General features: G+C 37.8%; 1 protein-coding gene across 1 annotated transcript; it reads left to right on the top strand.

Annotated features, from left to right (window-relative positions):
* Window positions 1–5192: 5192 nt before the first annotated feature.
* On the top strand, window positions 5193–7503 carry diabloa (diablo, IAP-binding mitochondrial protein a). Its single transcript, XM_053506809.1, has 6 exons — window positions 5193–5656; window positions 5956–6085; window positions 6195–6320; window positions 6535–6645; window positions 6852–6948; window positions 7054–7503. Exons 1-6 carry the CDS (start codon window positions 5529–5531, stop codon window positions 7257–7259), a joined length of 798 nt encoding a protein of 265 aa, XP_053362784.1. The 5' UTR covers window positions 5193–5528; the 3' UTR covers window positions 7260–7503.
* The last annotated feature ends 14273 nt before the right edge of the window (window positions 7504–21776 follow it).

Here is a 21776-nt window from a genome sequence, read left to right as displayed (position 1 = left end):
AAATAAATGCTAAATTTATCCAGACAACACGCGGTCAGACTCTAAAGGCATTTTTATAGAGCACAAACACTCTTCATCGGGTAATGCAGCTTTTGTAATAGGCACATTAATAGTATTTTCGAAGCTTTAGCATCTTTTTGAGGTAAAGATGAGTTACATTGTGAGTTTGTGACACTGACAGTAGGCTGTAATGTTAACTCCAGACTTGGTAAACAGATCATTAAGGTATCTAAAGTCACATCTGACCGCTGCTGGTGCTGCCAGTGACGGGCAATAAAAAACTAAACTGGGAAATAAACTGTAAACTAATCCCAAACAAATTTTTATAAAATAAAACACCACTTACCGCGAATAGTCCATTAAGCCGCCATCTTCATCTCTGTAGTGCAGTTTGGTAGCGTCAGTTCGGTGGGGGTGGGTTGTTAAAATCACGTGATTGCAACTCAGCACAGCTAAATTGCTGGCTTGTGTGTTAACGTGTTCTTGAGAACGAAACGCCATCTAGTGGTGGAACCAGGTAAATGAATAAATAGGGCTTGAATGGGCGTGTTTACTGTGAAATCTTGACACACCTTTCGCACGCCATTCACACGGTCGCGGCTATTTGGTGTGGCTCCATCTGTAGGATCTGAGCCAGGAGAGGGCTGTAGCCTTAATTCCTACTACATTTTCTAATCTGTGAAAAAGAAAACTATGATCAATGGTGTCAAAAGCTGCACTTAGGTCGAGTAATACAAGCATAGTTACACAACCCTGATCAGAAGCCAATAGGAGATCATTTACTTTTTTAACGAGTGCTGTTTCTGTGCTGTGATGAGGCCTAAATCCTGAAACAGTTCATGTATGCTATTTCTATGTAGATATGAGCATAGCTGCTCCGCTACTATCTTTTCGAGAACCTTACAGATGAAGGAGATGTTTGATATTGGCCTGTAATTGGACAGCTGACAGGGGCCATGGTCATGTTTCTTAATAATTGGTTTAATAACTGCTAATTTAAAAGATTTGGAACATACTCAATGCTGAGTGAGGAATTAATTATTCTCAACAGGGGTTCTGTTATTGCTGGTACTATCTGTTTAAGAAAATGTGTCGGTTTAGGATCTAATATACAGGTTGATGAATTTGCTGAAGAGATGAGTGAAATTAGTTCATTCTCTTCTAGGGGAGTAAAGTATTCTAGGTTCTGATCTGGCATAGTCAGTTTTTCATCTGCATCAATTGCATTGTCTGGTTTTTAAAGCCTCAATTTTATGCTTGATATTTACAATTTTATTATTAGAAAAGTTCATAAAGTCCTCACTATTGCACATTGTTGTGGAGACTTCTGAAGTGGTCTTATTTCTAGTTAATTTGGCTATAGTAATAAATAAAAATATACAATTATTTTTGTAATTTTTCTATAAAAATGGAGAGATATGTTGATCTAGCTACACTAAGAGCTTTTCTATAGTTCAGGATGCTCTCCTTTCATGCTATTTGAAATACTAACAATTTTGTTTAACGCCATTTACGTTCTAATTTCTGAGCTGTCTGTTTTAAAGTGCGGGTGTGGTTGTTATACCAGGGAGTGAGTTTCTTATCTCTAATAATTTTTCTTTTAACTGGAGCTACAATATCTATGGTATGACAGAATGTCAACTCTAAATATTCAGTTGCCTGATCGAGTTCTGTGGGGTCAGACGGTAATCCAATCAAAGTTGTTAACTCTGGGAGATTACTAGTAAAGCTCTGTGTGGTACAGTATTTGTTGTGAATGTACGTTTAATACGGTAGCGTGGTGCTGCGCGTACATTATCAGTATAACACACTTTAATTGAGACAAGACAGTGATCTGATATAACTTTAGACAGTGGAATTGTGAATAAATTTCTTATGCTTAATCTGAAAAATATTATTAAATCTAAAGTGTGACCTGATTTATGAGTGGGTCCTACTACACACTGATTTACTCCTACTGAGTCCAGTATGGACATAAGTGCTCTACGCAGAGGGTCTTCTGGATTCTCAAAATGAATATTGAAATCTCCAGCAATTAACCCTTTGTCTACAGAAACAACTAAGTTTAAGAGCAAATATGCAAATTTACAAAGAAATTCAGAGTATGGCTGAGCTGCCTTTATATTTGTAGCTACACTTGTTATGTTACTATAAAGAACTTTAAATGAATTTAATTTGTGTCCGTGTTTTTGAACAATAGTCAAATATTTGCGATGCCTCCTCCTCTACCAGTTAACCGAGGCTGGTGTATGTAGCTGTATTCTGGAGGACTATCTTCATTTAGAGCTACATACTCATCCTGTTTAATCCATGTTTCAGTTAAACAGAGTATATCATTTTTCTGGTCCGTCATAATTTCATTAACAATAACTGCTTTTAATGCAAGAGATTTAATATTTAACACTCCTTGTTTCAGATCAGAGGTGCCGGCTGCGCATTCCGTGTGATCCAAGTTTGTGGTATCTATAGTAACCAAATTATTAAAACAGACTTTCTGAGTCTTTCTACCATTTTGCTTAGCTCGGGGAACAGACACAGTCTCAATATGATGAACCCTAAGTGACGACTCTATGCAGCAGCAGGTTTAGCCTGTCTGTCTGCTCCCTGGCCTGGGCTCTGGATTGTCACGGATTAACTAGGCCTCTTCTGAGACTATGAGCTATACTACAGGAAATTAGAGCAGCACCTTCCCGCCCTAACAGGCCAGCTTTGCCCTCAAATGTCTACCAATTATCTATGAAGCCCACATTATTTTCGGGGCACCACCTGGACATCCAGTGGTTTAGCGACCATAACCTGCTGTAAGCTATGTTGCCACGTCTCATTGGGATGGGACCAGAGCATATTAATTCATCGAACATGGTCTCATATAACCAGAGCTCTTATAGGTTTCTCAGCGGGTGCATCACTGCGAAGAGCAAACCTGTTGGACACGTGAAGCGTAGAGGAGGTGTGCTCCGGTGGGCTAGCCTTAGCTTTGGCTGAACAAGTATGCCGCCGAGTATAACGCTGCTCTCGAGCTCTCTAACTCTCTTTAAAGTCTGGATGCGCTCCTCTAGTGCTAATATCTTCTCCGTCAGAGTGCTCACTAACACCCACCTATCACAAGTAAAGTTATCTTTATATTATGAATTTGTTTAAAAAAAAAAATTTAAGTTTAACGAACTCAAGTTAAGCACATTCATATGGGTATGTTTTAAAATATGGTTTACATCCAAATCAGAGAAAGTGTGTAGGAAGTTACTGTTTTAAAGTGGGGCAAAAAATTTATTTAGTCAGCCACCATTTGTGCAAGTTCTTCCACTTAAAAGGATGAGAGAGTCAAAATGATAACTGTGAGCGAACTGTGAGCAATAATCCCAGATGGGGACCTAGTGAATGACCTGCAGAGAGCTGGGACCAAAGTAACGAAGGCTGCCATCAGTAACACACTGCGCTGCCAGGGACTTAATCGTGTGTGTCCCCCTGCTTAAGACAGTACATGTCCAGGTCCGTCTAAAGTTTTCTAGAGAGCATTTGAATGATCCAGAAGAGGATTGGGAAAATGTCATATAGTCAGATGAAACCAAAATAGAATTTTTTTGGTAAAAACTCAAGTTGTGTCCAAACTCAAAGTTGTGTTTGGAGGAGAAAGAATGCTGAGTTGCATCCAAAGAACACCATACCTACTGTGAAGTGGGGGCATCATGCTTTGGAGCTGTTTTTCTGCAAAGGGACCAGGACGACTGATCCATGCGAAAGAATGAATGGGGCCATGTATCGTGAGATTTTGAGGAAAAACCTTCCTTCCAACAGCAAGGGCACTGAAGATGAAACGTGGCTGGATCTTTGAGCATGACAATGATTCTAAACACACCACCCGGGCAACGAAGCAGAAAATCTTCTAGCGACAGCCCCAAAACATCACTGCTCTAGAGGAGATCTGCATGGAGGAATGTGCCAAAATACCCGCAACAGTGTAAGAAAACCTTGTGAAGACTTACAAAAAACGCTTGACCTCTGTCATTGCCAACAAAGGGGGGAATAACAAAGTATTAAAATGAAATTTTGTTATTGACAAAATATTTATTTTCCACAATAATTTGCAAAGAAATTCTTTAAAAATCCTAAAATGTGATTTTTTTTCTTATTTTTTATTTCATAGTTAAAGTATACCTCTGATGAAAATTACAGGCCTCTCATCTTTTTAAGTGGGAGAACTTGCACAATTGGTGCAACTAAATACTTTTTTGCCCCACTGTAAATTACCTTTTATATGTGGGTTCCCTTCCCCTTTTTTAAAAAACAAAATTAATCCTTAGACATTACTGAAGTTGCTGGTTTTTTTTTTGTTTTTTTTTAGTGCTGCTCATCTAGACTGTTATCTAATATTCTTTTAGTTCCTGCAGGTTCTTGGAGCATTTATCCTTTAGCAAGTGAAATTTTCAATAAACAGATTACAGGTATTGACTTTCGCAATTGTTAAATAAAGTTGCATGTAATTGTCCCTTTTGCACTATGCAGCACTGGCTAAGGAATTTTAACTGGATTTGAGCAAATAATAAAGCCATGTTCAATTCAGAAATCATCCTTTTAGTTTTGTCAGCAGTCACATAATCAATAAATACAAAAGAACAAGTTCTTCTGGCACCAAGGCATGTTTATGCCATAAGGTGGCATGCTTCATAAGTATTTTTAATACTTGAATACAATTAACACTAGCCGTTTATTTGGTTATGTTGCAAATTGCATTTGTAATCGAATCTTTCCACATTTAATTTGGAGAAATGTATTAAAATTAATATTAATAAAATTACTAATTTTCTTAGTTTCTCATGGTCCATGCCCTGCTGGACGTTTTGTATTTTTCTCATGCAAAGACAACGGCAAACAAAGTCTACTTTTTCACTAGAATATACTGGTTTAGAATTGTCTGTCACACTGTTTTAAAGTGTATAACACTATACAATACAAGCTATTTAAAATCATATTAAAACATTAAAAACATATAATGTGAATTATTTCATTTTGGTTATTTATAAATTGTAAAGATTTTTATAATGACCAGAAAGGGTATAACTCTCCTGTCTTAGTCTTGTCCCTTGATTTATTTGCACGTAGCTTTGTTATTTGTTCCCTGCCATTTGCTCTGACGTGCTGCTTTTTTTTTTTTTTTTTGGCACTTGTTGATCAGCCTTTGGCCCTGTGTGTTTACTATAAACCGAGCTGGTCAGCGTTTTTGCTGACGCGGTATGGGTCTGTGCGTCATCGCACGTCTCTCCTTGAACTTTATTTTTTTCTGATAGGACTTTTTCAGTACACTGGTCAATAAACTGCTTGGTCCACGCCAAGTATAAAATGCGCGAGTATTGCATGGTTTAATGCAACTGAAAACAGCAAAAGAACAGGCTCTCTTTCTTACCGCTACTCAGGATACATAATACTGTAATTTCATAGGCGGAATTTATATAGGTCTGGATAGCAGGCATAGACTACGATAAAAGTCAGACAGCTGAACAAAAGCGGATTAATCTGTAACGTCGGATGAAATGCAGGCTTGGAAGCATTGCGGCTTGTGTTTGTCTAGAGGGCTTTTTTACAGCCGGACCGACTTCCTGCTCACGCGGGCCAACATGGCTGCCATCCGTCAAGTGGCTGTATGTTTACATTTATTCAGGTAAATAAAACGTCTATTTTTATAAATGTTCTGATTTTGGAACATAAAAAAGTAGAGATCGGTATGTCATAAATGGAAGTATTGTGCTTCGTATGTTGTTTACGTATGTGCACTGTAAGCCACGGTTGTATTCTGAGTACTCTAATCGGCAAACTAGTATAACAGCGTGACATTCTGTTTAGTATGTTTTAAGAAATGTTTTTTTTTTTTTTTTTGTAGCCAATGCAACTTAAGGTGACGTACATTTTTATTAAAATATGATATGTTTAAACATGGGTTTTAAACGCATATTTTTTTAGAGCCACATCCAGTGAGATTTTCAGCAAAAAAGCTACTTTACAGCGTCTTCTAAAAATGCCAGAAATAAAGCAGACAAATATTGTGTCCTTCAGCATGGGTTGTGGACTATGTACTGTCCCCTTTGTACAGGTAAGTTGTTATTAACAGTGGATGCAAACGTGACAATTTAACTCACAAAGTAAATTAAATACACCAAGGTTGTATTCTCAATATATTTTTTTGTTGCTTTCTTTTACAGCATGCAGAAAATCTCTCACATGAGTCTCTGATTCGACGTGCATCCTGCTTGGTCACAGACAGCGCCAATACGTACCTCTCCCAAACCACCATGGCCCTTGTAGATGCCCTCACGCTCTATACAAAGGTCTTTTGCTTGTTTTTAATAGTTTATTCAGTGGTCTTAATTTTTGTTAACCATTGTTCAGCTGAGAACACCAACTTGACCTTTCATGTGGTCTTGTAGTTTGTTCACATTAAAAAAATGTAATTATTGGAATACTGTTTGGGTCACATATAGTAAATATCCAATAACATAAGATTATTGTGCAGTGAGTAACACAAACTATTTTTATTCTCAGGCTCTGCACACTCTCATTGCTCTTCAAAAGCGTTATTTGTCTTCAATTGGAAAGCTAACCCCTGCTGAGGAAGACAGCATTTGGCAAGTGATCATTGGTCAGCGAGTGGAGGTATTTATTATTATATTTTTAATTAAAGTACCTATAATAAGTCAATTTTGTTATCTTAATTTTAACAGCTTGTGTTCTGCAAAGATAATTAGAAAACTGTACTTTGGAGTTAAGTACCTGGAATGTGATGTACTGTACCTCTGTACTGTGATGTAGCTTATCACTTAGATATATTCCAAAATAATTTTTTGTTTTTCTTTATTCAGGTTGGAGACAGGCTTGATGAATGCAAACGTTTTGAATCAAACTGGCTAAATGCTGTTAACATCTGTGAGCTGTCAGCTGAGGCCGCCTACAATTCAGGCAAGTGTTTGTGAGCCACCTTTACTACTACTGTATTTGTATGTGGAGGAAACATTGTCCTTGATGGTTGTTATTTAAATCATCTAATTATGTTTTTGTTTTCAGGAGCACAATCTGCATCCAATGCATTAAAATGCAGCATTCAGGCAGCACAGTCTAAAGTAGAAGAAATGAGAAAACTGCAAGTGGTGGCACAGAAGAGTTTGGCTGAAATGAAAGCCGAAGAGATTCAGAGAATGGCTGAGTATGCATCAAGTATTAACTTACAGGATTTGGAGGATGTTCCTGAGGCTTACCTCCGTGAAGATTAAAAACAATTTTAGGCCATAATGTAGACTAATAATTTGTTTTGCCCATTTAAAAGTTAGGATATTTGTATAGTATGCTTTCATGTCACCTTATGGATGATCTATGTTTTATCAGGGGGAAAAATGCATTTCATAAAAGCTAATAAGCATAACTTTTTGAAAGTATACACACAATTTTATGATGATTACAAAAAAATCATGTAATATTGACTTTTTTTATGTAAATAAAACCTTATTTTTCTATGAATGTACTAGTTGATGTACAGTATTGTTGATGTAATCTTGGGATGGTAAAGTCCTTTCTGGGCCATAAGGGCATGCTGAACTCCGTTTCCATAGGCCTCAGCCAGACCTTGCCTTACACCTCAGTTTTGGTTTATTGTGTGTATGTCCTAGCCTAGTATCTGCAGCCTTGTGGTGTAACACACAGTCTGGCTGAGGGCTATGGAAACTGTCCTGAAGCTGGCACCAAATTAAACTGCTTCTTGCCCGAGGCAGCTAAATAACTTACCCGGGCTGAGGCTCAAACCCGCAACCAAGAAGGCATGTATTTGCATTTATTGCTGTGTTTTAATGATAAATTAAGGTTAATTGTGCATTCAAATACAAAGCATACTTGTAAAACAGCACAAAACAAAGGAGTTTAATTAATGAGATGGACTGGCATCAGTGCTAGTTTTGGTATCTACTGCAACTTTAACCTGGATACAGCATTAGAGAAAGAAAGAAGAGCAGCACTATACACAAGGACACTATACATGGCAATACAAGGACAATATGTAACAGTAAGAGGAAGAGTACCAAGGTGTGTAGTGGATACAGATGGAATTATCTGATTCAGCGCAAAGAAATACTCTCTGCAAAGAACTAAATAACTGTGACATTTTAATGCAGTATATAAAATGATAAAATATACTGTATGCATACAATAGGCTGGATTTATAAATTCTTTAAAGGGAACATTCTCTGTTAAAACCACAGGCATTTGCAATGTAAAAAGGGGACATTGAGTAAAAATCGAGCCTATCCACTAATTAAAGGTAAAAAAAATAAATAAATGAGTCTAACACTACACAATGTGTCTTAAAAAAATATATACATTTTCTTTTAGTACATTCATAATATGAAGTAAAATGTTACAAGCCTATTTTGTTTGTTTTATTTTCAGTGAATACAGCTTATGGCTAATAATAAAATACGTTACGTGTTTTATATACTGAGTATTTCCTCAGCTCATTTAGAAAAGGATAAACAATACAATTCTGAAAACTTGGTAATTTTTGCACTAAATACTTGGTCTGGGTTTTTGCTCTAAAATCTCCTGGTAGACAGCTGCACTTATTTTGGTCTTGATAAAGCACCGTGGACCAGCATCAGCAAATGACATGGCACTTCCAAATCATCAACTGGGAAAACTTGACAGTGGACTTCAACCAACTTAAATTCTGTGCTTCTCTATGTACGCTCCAAATGCTTAATTTCAAAATGAAATGGAAAATTTACTTTCATACCACAGTGCACTGGCTAAGTTATTTTTCTCATAGGTAAGATGCTTTGATGTTGTCTCTGTTTCAGCAGTACAATAGCTGTAGCCTACTTCACTAATCTTGGTGCAACATTTGGATGGTATGGTCAGAATTTGGGGTAAACACAATGAAAGCAGGGATCCATTCTGCTTTATATTAGTGGCTTAGACCTGTGGTGGTGGTGCTGTGATGATGTGGGGGATATTTTCTTGGCATATACTTAGTAACCATTTGAGCAATGTTTAAATGCCCTGCCTGCCTGAATATTGTTGCTAACCATGTATATTATCTTTAACTTGATTCAAAGTTATGTGTATAATCACAACATGTTCAGTAATTGTGTATAAAATATTTTTACAATTTCAACATTTTGCCTCAACAACCAGCAGATGGCGGTGCCGTACTGTCTCGTACATAAAAAAATATATCTCCATCGAATATAAATTCCTTCCGTGTTATTTGCCGTTGCTCATTCAATCGTGTCACTTGTGTGTATTTAAGTCACTAGTATACTTGTGTTTTATAACTGGTATACTGGCATATTATAATTAATGAGAAATCACTATTAAAATAGATAAACTTTTCCCACACTGAGACAACCCAGTGTTTTGTAATGACGTTAGGTATAGCGCTTTTTATTTCAGAATGAAAATGATCGGTAGTGTCAAAAGTATTCACATTTATTACTTGAGTAGGAGTATAGATTACTAGAGTTTAAAAAGACTTCTTTAGAAGTTGAAGTATCAACTTAAGCTTTTTAGTTAAGTAAAAGTGTAAAAGTACTGGTTTCAAAACTACTTAAAGTATAAAAGTAAAAGTAACGTAAGAAGGAAAAAAAGCATTAAGGATAAAAGCTTAGGCTGTGCCACGGGCCTATATATTGCACTAACACCTCATTAAAAAAAAAGAAAAATGTTGTTTTTTTTGTTGTATTTTTTCAAGTGTATATGACAATTGTAAAATAATGCATTTTAGTACAATGCAAATACATTAAAGAACCATATATGTGTACTACTGAGCATTAACATGTTTCATGGAGAAGAAGCTATGATAACTAGTTGCCTATAAGTATTTTAATGGTGCAAAAAGTCAAACTTCAGAGGCATGCCATCGGTAGCCTTAATTGGAATGTAAATGTACATCAAAGCTTAGCTGCAGGAATCTGTGAGTGCAACATACAAGAAAATTAGTGTACCCAGGGCAGGCTTAGTAACAATTACCCTAATTGACAGCACTAATTGTCTGCAATAGACATTAGTGTTGTCAGAATGAATGATTAATCCAAGTGATTAAAAAAGGATTATATATATATATATATATATATATATATATATATATATATATACTGTATGTAGTCTTTCTGGCTACCAACCTCCTCGATGGTGCTTGGTTGTGACATTTCGCTTGAATCTTAAGTCTCTATCACGGACATCTTCATCTACGAATCACAACCTTATCAACCAAAAATGCTATTTTATTCAAACGCCCTTGCTGGAGTGTGTGACAATGACGTCATGTGCAGGTGCGATGGATCGCGTACCAACCAATAGGGTGTCGGAATGGTATGTTTATACATCCAACCACAATCAAATTTGCTCCATCCGAATGGCGTGATTTACCTGAATTTCTTTTTTTTTTTTTTTTTGATTGACAAGCTGAAATAAAATAGGACTAATGAGGCTATTTTTAAAATGTAAGGAGTAGAAAGTACAGATAATTGCATGAAAATGTAAGGAGTAGAAGTAAAAAGTCGGCTGAAAAATAATTACTCCAATAAAGTATAGATACCCAAAATTTCTACTTAAGTAAGGTAACAAAGTATTTGTACTTCGTTACTTGACACCTCTGAAAATTATAAAAACAACCTGTACAACCTCTCCACGTTATCTAGTCACTTGGGCACGTCATAAAAGCAGTGCCAGTAGAATATTTTATTTATTCTACTGAATAAACTACAAATGTTTTTTTAATTAATTTATTTATTTATATGATATATATGTCTGGATATATGTATATATAGGTTTATATATATTATACAACATATATGTCTGGAGTTCCCTACGGTATCAATGGCTTAAGCCTCATATCGAGTTGATAAAATTATACTGGTTCTTGATAATGTATTATACTGGTTCTTTGTTAAATAGTCTGCATCAAAGGTCCATGAGATCCTTCATCAAGACATCATACAGTAAGTAAACTGCATGAGCCAAGCCTTTTTTTAAATTAGTTTTTCTATGTAAATGTGTCCTGGATTGATAAATTACTGTCAGTAAAAGTAATTATTTTACTGCTACATTGTTATGTGGATAAGAATCTGTGGCCCGATGCAGGAGTGTCCCCATACTGTCCTCAAGATATATGGTTCTTCTTAAGAAATGTTTCATATGTTAACATTTATATTACATTTTTGTCACCCTGTTAGTCAGTGCCACCAAAATGATGAGTACCACAATCACTGCATAAGCAAATGTCTACTTTAGAAGTAGTTTTTTTGTAATTGCATTGAAAATTTGTCTGTCTGCTGACAAACTGAGATGCCAATTCCCTTTTCCAAAAGAACATATCCACATTGCAGACAAAGTACTGAGTGCATAAATATAAATGGTTGAACCATTTTGTGAAACCAAAGTGGAACATTTATGTATTGTAAATCCTTTTTTGATTTATTTTAGTACATATTCTAATATTTTTGCTGTAAGCTGTAATCATTGAAATTAAAATAAAAGGCTTTAAATATTTTACTTGACATCTAATGAATTTAGAATTTGTGACAAGTTGTTACAATAAATGTATACCAAAAAATATTCTATCCTATCCTTTCTTTTTAGATGTACTATAAAGCTGATTAAATGTTACATATACCAACAAATTTCACTAAATGGCTATAACACCTGATTGTACCATACTTGTATTCAGTATGAAGTTGAGTAATTTGGATGATAGCTGAATATATTTGCAAAAGCAGTGGCAATCGACTCTTTGTTGTTTCAAAAAAATCTCAATGTCGTGGACATGGGATACAGAGTTCAAGACAAAGGGTCAGAGAGAGGATGCGTATTATTGATCCAGCAGGAACTCTGATACGATGAAGATGTGTGATCAGAAGAAGAGTGTTGTAACTGGTGCTGTACCTAGGCTTTGGAAAATTCATATTACGCGAAGGTGAATAACTTGAAAGTCTTTTAATAATAGAAAACACAACAGAAAGATCATTCAACTGGAGCTAACATCACAGTAATTAAAAAAACAAGAGCTAGGATCAACATGAGGTTAAACTTAAACAAAGAACTAAACATAAACAAGGAGCTAAACTAAACAAGGGGTAAAACATAACATAGAGCTAAACAAGACTAAGAGCTAAATAAGACTAGGAGCCAAACAAGACTAGGAGCCAAACAAGACTAGAAGATAAACAAGACTAGAAGATAAACAAGACTAGGGGTCCGTTCTTCGTACGTCGCTAACTCAGTTAGCTGAATTTGATTGTTGTGGATTTGTCCTGATCTTGGATTATTTCGTTCTTCGATGCGCTGTCATAGCAACATATCCGTAAGCTTGAACCTGCTCGGAAGCAGGTTTATTTCATGTAAACAGGATTTAGCCTGCGCTCCTGGCGGGTTATGATTAGTTGAAATGGCGAGGTCAATCTGATTAGTTAAAGAGCACCGACTGACGCGGACTGACTCACGTGGGAAAAGAAAAGTATCTTGCATATATAATCGCTATCAAATATTATATTAGAAGATAAATTCATAGGTTTATTAAATATTATATTACTATTGTAATAAACCCTAGGCACGAGACAGCCGTCAAGACCATTAATACAAATTCTTGTATAATGTTTATTTTGTAACACATTTATTTTTTAGGGGTTTGTGATAAAAATATGCAAATAAATATTTATATATATATATATATTAAAAATAAATATTTTATAATGATAAATTACACAAAACTAATTTTATTATAAAATAAACCATATAAAAGTATACATTTTATTATTTGAAAAAATATTCATATTTATTTTTTTCATTTACAACATATTTATTTTCATATTGCTTATTTAATTTTATTGTCCCATGTAATTTGTAAACCATTAACCTATGAATTTATGTTCTAATATAATATTTGATAGCGATTATGTGGGGGGGCAATCCATGGCAGGGGGCATTTCAGCGCATCACACGTGTTACAAAAAAAAAGTTGAGTTGCTCTTTTTCCATTTCTTAACCAATCGGAGGGCTTGTGATCAGTGTTTTGCATATCACCTTTTAAACCAACGCACGAGCGCGCAATAATCCTAGACAACTAAATCCAGATATACTAATCATCAACAACAGGTGAGCTCGAAGAACCGAATTAGCCGCATCGTAATTAGCACAATGATCTCATCTTAGATGTGTCAATTCATCTCGGATGTGTCAAGCGACGTACGAAGAACGGACCCTAAGAGATAAACAAGACTAGGAGGTAAACAGAACATTAGAAACACAAACCAGGAGAACCACAATGGAACTAAAACAGCACTTTAACATAACCGTACATAAACAGATGCTAGATAAGTAAACTGAACTTAGGCAGACTATTTATAACTAATTAGCTACCTCGGTTCAGGTGAGCGCTCCAGGGGTTAAAGTAAAAAAAAATCCTGAGCGTGAACTTTTTTGCAAAGTTGAATGATTATACATATAATGTGACGTATAAAGTCTGCAATGTACAATATAGTCTATATGCAGATGAAACTTAGTGATTGTGTGAAGATCACACACAAAATCACACAATATATAAGAACTGTAGCTATTTGTTCAGAATTTTACACCAAGTTTCTTCTTTGGGTTCTGCCAAAGTCGCGTGCATTTTCAGAAGCGGAGTCGCGCGCGAAGTCATGCGCGAAGTCACGCAGTCTTTTTTTTTAGCTATCTATCTAGCTATCTTTGGCAGAACCCAAAAAAGAAACTTGGTGTAAGGGACCACCACTAGATGTCGCTGTTTTTCATTTGTAGTTTTTGTTGGCTGACTCAGTTTCCCAGAAGGTACCTCGGTCAGGTGATGCGAGTGCACACCTGAGCCGAGGTAGCCATTAATCCAACTATAAATAGCTGTTTAGTCTGGGAAACTGGGTCGAGCATTATTGGTTTAACTACTGTCATTTGTGTAAGCATTTTGTTTTGGTTTGTTTTGGTCTTTGTTTAGTTTATATTTTAATTTAAGTTGTGTTGACTTGGGCTTTCAGTTTGGCAATCTTTTCTGTATATGTTCTGTGTGTCTGTGGAGCTGATTCAGTCGTGTCATGTGTGGTGGTGTGAGTATTGTGGTTTTAGTCCCCCTGTTTTCTTGTGTGTTTAGCTGGAGCAGGTAAGTAGCTAGGTGTGTGTTTGGCTAGGAGTGTGTTTAGCCAAAATCTATGTTGAGCTAACTACCATGCCTCTAGCCATAGCCCCTTTGTGTCTCTAGCCTTTCTGTGTTTCCTGCCTACCTAGTTTTCCAGTGGGCCTAGCCTTTGAGTGTCCCCTAGCCGAGCCTTTGAGTGTCTTCTAGCCTAGCCTTTGAGTGTCCCCCAGCCTAGCCTTTGAGGGTCCCCTATCCTAGCCATTGGGTATCCCTCATCTGTGTTTCTGTGCCCCAATTTCCTAGTGTTGTGTTGAGCTATTAGGTAAGTGTACCTTAGTTCATGTCGGGCTAAAGACATGCTTAGCTAGATGAATGTGTAGCTGACTGCCATGGTTAAGTGCTCTTAACCATGTTTAGCTAAAAGCCATGTCTTTAGCCCTCGTCCTGTCTCTCTTGTCTCTTGTCTTTCGTCTGTCTCTTGTCTCTCTCTTGTCTCTTCTCTCTCGTCTATCTCTTGTCTCTACGTGTCTCCCGTCTCTACGTGTCTTGCGTCTCTACGTGTCTCCCGTCTCTCCCATCTCGTCGGGGGTCTAGTCTCGTCATGTTGTGTTCTGTTTCAGCTCCCCGTGGAGTTTGTGTCCTGTCACGTGTTTTGTCCTCCTGCCTGTGTTTCACCAATCTTAAACGTAGTGTAACGGGTATTAGTGCCTGTTGGTGTCCCGTTGTCTGTGTCCTGCCAGAGAGCCCATGTTTAACCCCATGCTATTAAGTATTGTTTGAGTTTGTTTGTTCCTTTGTTTGTTTTGTGTCTCTATTTTTGTGACAACCCATATTAAAAGACTCTTTTTGCACTACCGTTTCGTTATAGTTCTGGGCATTTTTCTGTGGTCTTTACTTCTTTTTTCACCTGTGTTTGGAGATCCAGCGCGTGTTTCCTTTGTTTACACTCGGGATCAGCTGTTAGCCCTGCGCCCAGCAGTGGTGCTGCCGGCGAATATACCCGATATCCCCAGCGAGGTGAGAAGGAAGAGATGGGGGTGTCGAGCCGGGAGGGAGCGTCATCGCCTTAAAAGGAGACGTTACAGACCATCTATCCCTTCTGTTATCATGGAAAATGTGAGGTCTCTCGGAAATAAGATGAATGAGCTGACAGCGCTAACCTGATCTCAGAGGGAGTACCGGCAGTGTAGCATCATGATGCTAACAGAGTCCTGGCTAACACCGCTAACACTGGACACGAATGTATCGCTGCCCGGTTTCCAGCTGCTGCGAGTGGACAGGACAAGGGAGAGCGGTTAGAGGAAAGGAGGGGAACTGGCAGTGTTTGTGAACGACAGATGGTGTAACCCGGGGCACATCACTGTGAAAAAATAACTCTGCAGCAGAGACATTGAGCTATTAGCCATTAGCATGCGTCCTTACTATCTTCCACAAGAATTATCGCATGTACTCGCGATAACAGCGTATGTTCCACCCTTGGCCGACGCAGAGGCAGCCTGTGACTCTCTCCACTCTGTAGCCAGCAGACTGCAACCGCAATCGCCAGGGGCCCTTTTTTAAATATCTGGGGACTTCAATCATGTATCACTGGACTCTACACTGCCCACCTTCACCCAATATGTGACATGCACCACCAGAGACAATAAAACATTGGACTTACTGTATGCCAATACAAAGGAAGCATACAGTTCATCACCTTTCCCTCCCCTAGGAAGATCTGATCACAACCTGGTGCACCTTGCTCCTGTGTACAAACCCCTAGTACGCAGGGAGCCACCTGCACTTGCACAGTACAGAGATGGTCGAAGCAGAGCGAGGAGGCTCTAAAGGACTGTTTTGAGTCTACTGTGTGGGAGGTGCTTTGTGACGACCACGGGGAGGAGGGCCTTCAAATCTGGAGGAAAGGAGGAGCTGAAAAGGGTGTAGAGAGAGCTGAGAGGACTGATCAGGGATGGGAAAGACAGCTATAGGCAGAAGATGGAAAACTAGCTTCAGAGGAACAATATAAGCAAAGTCTGGAGAGGCCTTAGAACCATCTCACGCCACAAAGATCAAAACTCTCTACTCATGAGGGATGTGGGGTGGGCAAATGAAGTGAATCACTTCTTTAACAGGTTTGATTCTTCTAGGAGGTCTTTAACATTGGCTGCAGACACTCCCACCCCCACTGCTGCTGTTCCACCTCTGACCCAAGGATCACTTTACACCTCCTCTACACATCCTGCTCACTTTTCCCCACCCCCAACAACAGCATCCAGTACACATCCAACACACAGCCCCAGTCTATCTCTCTCAACCATTTAGGTCAGGAGGGAACTTAGGAGGATCAAAGCCAGGAAGGCTGCAGGTCCAGACAGCATCAGCTCAAGAGTTGTCAGGTCCTGCGCAGATCAACTGTGTGGGGTGATGGAGCTCATTTTTTAACATGGGAGAGTTCCAAAGCTCTGGAAAACCTCTTGTGTGGTACCAGTGCCGAAGACTCCACATCCCATGGACCTAAACAGCTACAGGTTGGTGGCTCTGACATCCCATTTGATGAAGACCCTGGAGCGACTGGTCCTGGCTCAGCTTCGGCCCCTGGTGAGCTCATCACTGGACCCACTTCAGTTTGCTTACCAGCCTGGCACTGAAGTAGAGGATGCCATCATTCACTTACTGCATCGTTCCCTCTCTCACCTGGAGACTGCTGGGAGCACTGTGAGAATCATGTTCTTTGATTTCTCCAGTGCCTTCAACACCATCCTTCCAACAATCTTAAGGGACAAGCTGGAGTACACAAAAGTGAATCATCACCTCCCAACATGGATACTGGACTATCTCACTAACCGACCACAGTACGTGAGATCTCAGGGTTGTGTGTCGGACATGGTGGTCTGCAGTACGGGGGCTCCACAGGGAATGGTTCTGGCCCCATTCCTCTTCACCATATACACTGCAGACTTCAATCACAACTCCACCAACTGCTTCCTGCAGAAGTTCTCTGATGACTCTGCAATAGTCGGCCTCATCACTGAAGGGGATGACAAGGAGTACAGGGAACTTAACAAGGACTTTGTGGACTGGTGCCAAAGGAACTACCTCCAGATCAACAGTGGAAAAACCAAAGAGCTGGTGGTAGACTTCCGCAGGCACAAACATCCTCCTCTACAACCACTGAACATCCAAGGCATGGTCATTAAGTCTATTGCAGTAAATCGTAAGTCTGTTTTATGTGACGGACTTATGTGAAATAAATCAAACATCTATTAATAATAATAATAATAATAATAATAATAATAATATTGTTGTTGTAACATTGTTTTTAAAAAGACACACTACATTAATGTTGGCAAACAGTGCCTTATCTCATCTGTGGAGGAAACAGTTGTATGAGGACAGGTGAATGCAGCGAAACTTTACTCAAAAGTGTGCTATAAAAGGAAAACAGATTAATGCTATATATATATATATATATATATATATATATATATATATATATATATATTCTAAGACTGAGTAAAAATTAGTTAAAATGTAAATAAAAATAGTAGGCATGTTTGTGTATAAATTAATGTATTAACACTAGAATTAATAACTTTTTTATTTTCTGGTGCAAGTCCCGAGGTGTTATTCACTTCTGCTGAGATTTTCAAAGTTCTTCAGATTGATATTTTTGTTGTGCAAACCACCTATTACCTGTGAGGCCTGGCACATTTGCGCAGTTAGTAAATCTAGTGTTAATAAAAATGCCTCCTTGGCATATGACTTAATCTTTATATTGCATGAGTATAATAACAATATAAAAAAGTCAATGTTGTGTTAACTTTATTTTGAAAAACTTACAACTAGTGTTGACTTTATTATCTGAATATTACTGTTAAATCATGCATTATAATGACTTTAAACGACTTTAATGACTAAACGACATTAATGACTAAAACCTCTTTGCCCTAAGTCTCCTTTCTAATATGCATATGTATGGTATGTATTATTACATATAAATAGTGTCATGTCGATGTTTGCTACAGTATAATAATATTTTTAAACACAAAAAAAAATTGTATTAAAAAGTTTTTGTATAGGCCTATTTGCATTTCTATTAGCTTTTATCCTCATGTTTAGCACATATTAACGCCCAATACAAATACCACTAGATTCTATTCACACTAAGTACAAATGGTTTTCATACAATGACTTTGATAACTACAAATATGATTACAAGTGCAAATAGTGATACTGTAGTTGTCCTAACTATGTCACAGTCGTTCCAGCTGGTAATCCAGGTTTTTGTAAACGCAGTTAATATCAAAACATCCACACTATCTTCAGGAGGGGAGGTCCTAAGATATAAAATGCTGTATCAAACTACATACAACAGTGGAACCTCGGATTACGAGCATAATTCGTCCTGAAAGTGAGCTCGTATTCCAAAACACTAATAAACCAAATTTAATTTTCTCATAAGAAATAATGGAAACTCAAATTATTCTTTCTATAGCCCAAAAAAAATAAATACATAAAAATAATTAACACAAAATATAAAGTCAAAATAAAACAAATTAACCTGCACGTTACCTTTAAAAAAATGTAAAAATAAATCCCGACAGATAAGTGTTTCTGTTTGAAAATCACAACTTAGCTTTATTATACAGATGGGGCAGTAAAAATGCGCGTCAGAGGGACAGGAATCTAATGGTGACTCGCGGCAGTGTGCGAGATTTCAAGAGATGCCATGTCTCAGACCAGTAGGTGGCAGTCATGTTTTAGGTGGCAGTTCTCAGGTTTAATTAAGTAAACGTGTGGAAATCATATTTACTGTAATATTTTTAGTTTTTAATATCATAACTTTATATTATGAGGTTTTATTGTTAAAACAAAAGCTATTAAAAGTCATAACATTAAAATAGCAGCGCTTTAGATTGGTTGCAAAGTCGGGTGCGTGCGGCCAGCAGCCGTCATACACATTAGTTTAAAAAAAAAACACTAGATTGGATTTAGGTCGAGTTTTATTATGTTTGTGTCAGTCTTTCTTTTAATATATATGCATATATTTAAATATATAGCCTAGATCAGGGGTCGCCAACCTGCGGCTCCGGAGCCACATGCAGCTCTTTCATGCCTCTGCTGCAGCTCCGGAGCCGTGCTCCTATGGTGATATATTTTTAGGCTGATATTCTAAGTTTAAAATAAAATGTGTTCATTTTTCAAAATACCCCCCCCCCTCCACCCACACCATCAACAAATTATTTTGCTGAGTAGTGAATAGATTAAAACAAAATCATGTTTGCTTTAGCATTGGAAACAATATTGTTTTAGGCTAACTTTATTAAAGATTATTCACTTTTACTTTTAAATTATTTGTTATACTTTGTCTTTTTGCACACATGCGGGCATCTTTAAATTGGAACAAAAATAATAGTGTCTGGTAGGCACGTGAATAATGTTAAATATACACAATGAACTAATAATTGCGTTTGCTTTACATTTGAGCACTCTTGTGTAAATAGCTTTTTTATTGTATATACTACCATATCATATATTTGTGTCTAATACTGTTTCATTCATATTTTACAACATTACATGCAGTTTGTAATTTACTTGCAGTTGTACCTTTATGTAAATGTAACCTACGTATTGTTGTGGAAAAATACTCAGAGTCAGGCTTTGCTTACAGAAGATTACGACCCCTATTATCATGCAATAACGGCCGGAGCTGCACCATGGACGCAACTAAATCTCTGGTCCGTTTTCACCATTATATATGCAGGGCTCGCTGTACATCCCTTCAACATCTGTTTCCCATTAGGGGCCCTCTTTAGCTCACAATGAAGGGGCCCCAATGTAAAGCTCTGGTTTCCTATGCACGCGCACACAGAAAAGCCTATGTCTCAGCTTTGCACGCACATCCCCGATTATATACAGATATGGTACCTTCTATTCCCCAAAAGTAAGTAAAATCAAATAAAATTTAATAAAAATTTCTCCCATATCCCCCCCTCTGGGGCTTATAAGTCCCATGCTAATTGTTTACTCTAGAGTGCGACTCCATGCGTTAGTCTTCCTTACACTAACTGGTGATTAAATTAAATCACTGGATTTTTATCAATGACCAACCTATGGATTCGTATCCTAGGGAAGATCAAGCCAAACTTCTCTGCCCTTATTTGACTAGGACAGAGTAAAAGACTCGACCTCCATGACCTTATACTTCCCATAACCCAATAATATTACAGGAACATGTAAATAATACAGTGATTTTCTAGGATTACATCAATTGGATAAATCATATAACCTACAATGTAACATACATAACACAATACAATTTTGTAAGAATAGACAGCCTTGTCGTAATATAATAGTCTTTAACCCAGATGCTTTGCGCATCGTAGAGAGTCAGTTGGAACCCACAAGAGAGGTTGCCAGCACGTCATTATGGGCTCATGCCATGGACGATACGCATCAATATATGAATCAGTAAAGTCTCTTATTAGAATTATATATGGGTGAGTTAGGGATATCCTTGATGACCGTGTCCAGAAATTTATCCTTGTCTGTTGTTGCTAGGAAATGCTGTTAATTTTAGAAAACCTTTGGTTAAATATAAATCACATTCATAAAATTCATTAGACACAATAACATTACCCATTAGCTGCTTCAATTAAATTTCTGCATCTGGAATAAAAGAGAATGTTGTTTAGTGGCATTACACATTGTCATAATTCGTTTAGGGCTTGCTTCCTTCTCGTGCACTTTTCCTGTGGAGGAAATTAAAATTAGTTGTCGCTTCTGCTGTTTTATCTGTGAAAGCAATATGGTGTTAGTTAAACAGAAATGCATTTATACAATATAGAGGACATGAATCATTGTCACACATAATCTGTACAGTTCTTTGTCCTGTCAATTGTGTAAGGGGGAAAACTGGTCTCAGTCAGTCAGTCTCGTCTGTATCAGAAGTGGGGTGCTGCTCTTAAGCAGTTTCTCATACTTAATTTGGAGCAGCGTAGTGTTTGACGTTGCGCAATTTGGTATCCAACTTGTGCCAGTAGTTGGTTATTTCCCAATAAAGATTTACTTTCTTTGCACTTTTGTTACTATTTGATGTTAGGTCCCTCTCTCTTTTTTCCATCGTTTTCGGTACTCATGTTTTGGGGAATCTTGTGTAACGGTTCAAGTGATACCACATGGTTTTGCCTTTCACTTGAATCACTGTTTGAGTGGCTGCCACAACTTTGTGGGACCCCTCCCTCCTGGGCTTGTGCCATATCCTCCTGAACACTCGCAGATAGACCTGGTAGACTGCCCTCTAAGGTGCTCAGGAATTTCTACTCCTGTACCATAGAGAGTATCCTGACGGGAAACATTACCACCAGGTTTGGAAACAGCACCATGCAGGACAGACGAGCTCTACAGAGGGTGGTGCGATCAGCTGAGCGCATCATTCGCACCGAGCTCCCTGACCTGCACTTAATCTACAGCAAGCGGTGCTGGACCAAGGCCAGGAAGATTGTGAAGGACCTCAGCCATCCCAACAATGGACTGTTTTCTCTGTTGCGGTCTGGGAAGCGATTCCGCTCCCTGAAGGCCAACACAGAGAGACTGAGGAGGAGCTTCTTCCCGCAGGCGATAAGGTCTCTCAATCACATCACACCATACAGGAGTAATGTCTTTTAAACATTGACCC

The sequence above is a fragment of the Clarias gariepinus genome, chromosome 11 (genome assembly GCF_024256425.1).
Source record: "Clarias gariepinus isolate MV-2021 ecotype Netherlands chromosome 11, CGAR_prim_01v2, whole genome shotgun sequence".
NCBI classification, from domain to species: domain Eukaryota; kingdom Metazoa; phylum Chordata; class Actinopteri; order Siluriformes; family Clariidae; genus Clarias; species Clarias gariepinus.
Note: the sequence above shows the minus strand (reverse complement) of the source record. Positions and strands in the feature narration are given on the sequence as shown.

Excerpts from the sequence above, each read along its gene's own strand:
- diabloa (XM_053506809.1), top strand. The coding sequence starts at position 5,529 with ATGCAGGCTTGGAAGCATTGCGGCTTGTGTTTGTCTAGAGGGCTTTTT. Across the intron at positions 5,657-5,955 it reads GTATGTTTACATTTATTCAG|AGCCACATCCAGTGAGATTT; the intron begins GTAAATAAAACG and ends ATATTTTTTTAG. Across the intron at positions 6,949-7,053 it reads TGAGGCCGCCTACAATTCAG|GAGCACAATCTGCATCCAAT; the intron begins GCAAGTGTTTGT and ends TTTTGTTTTCAG.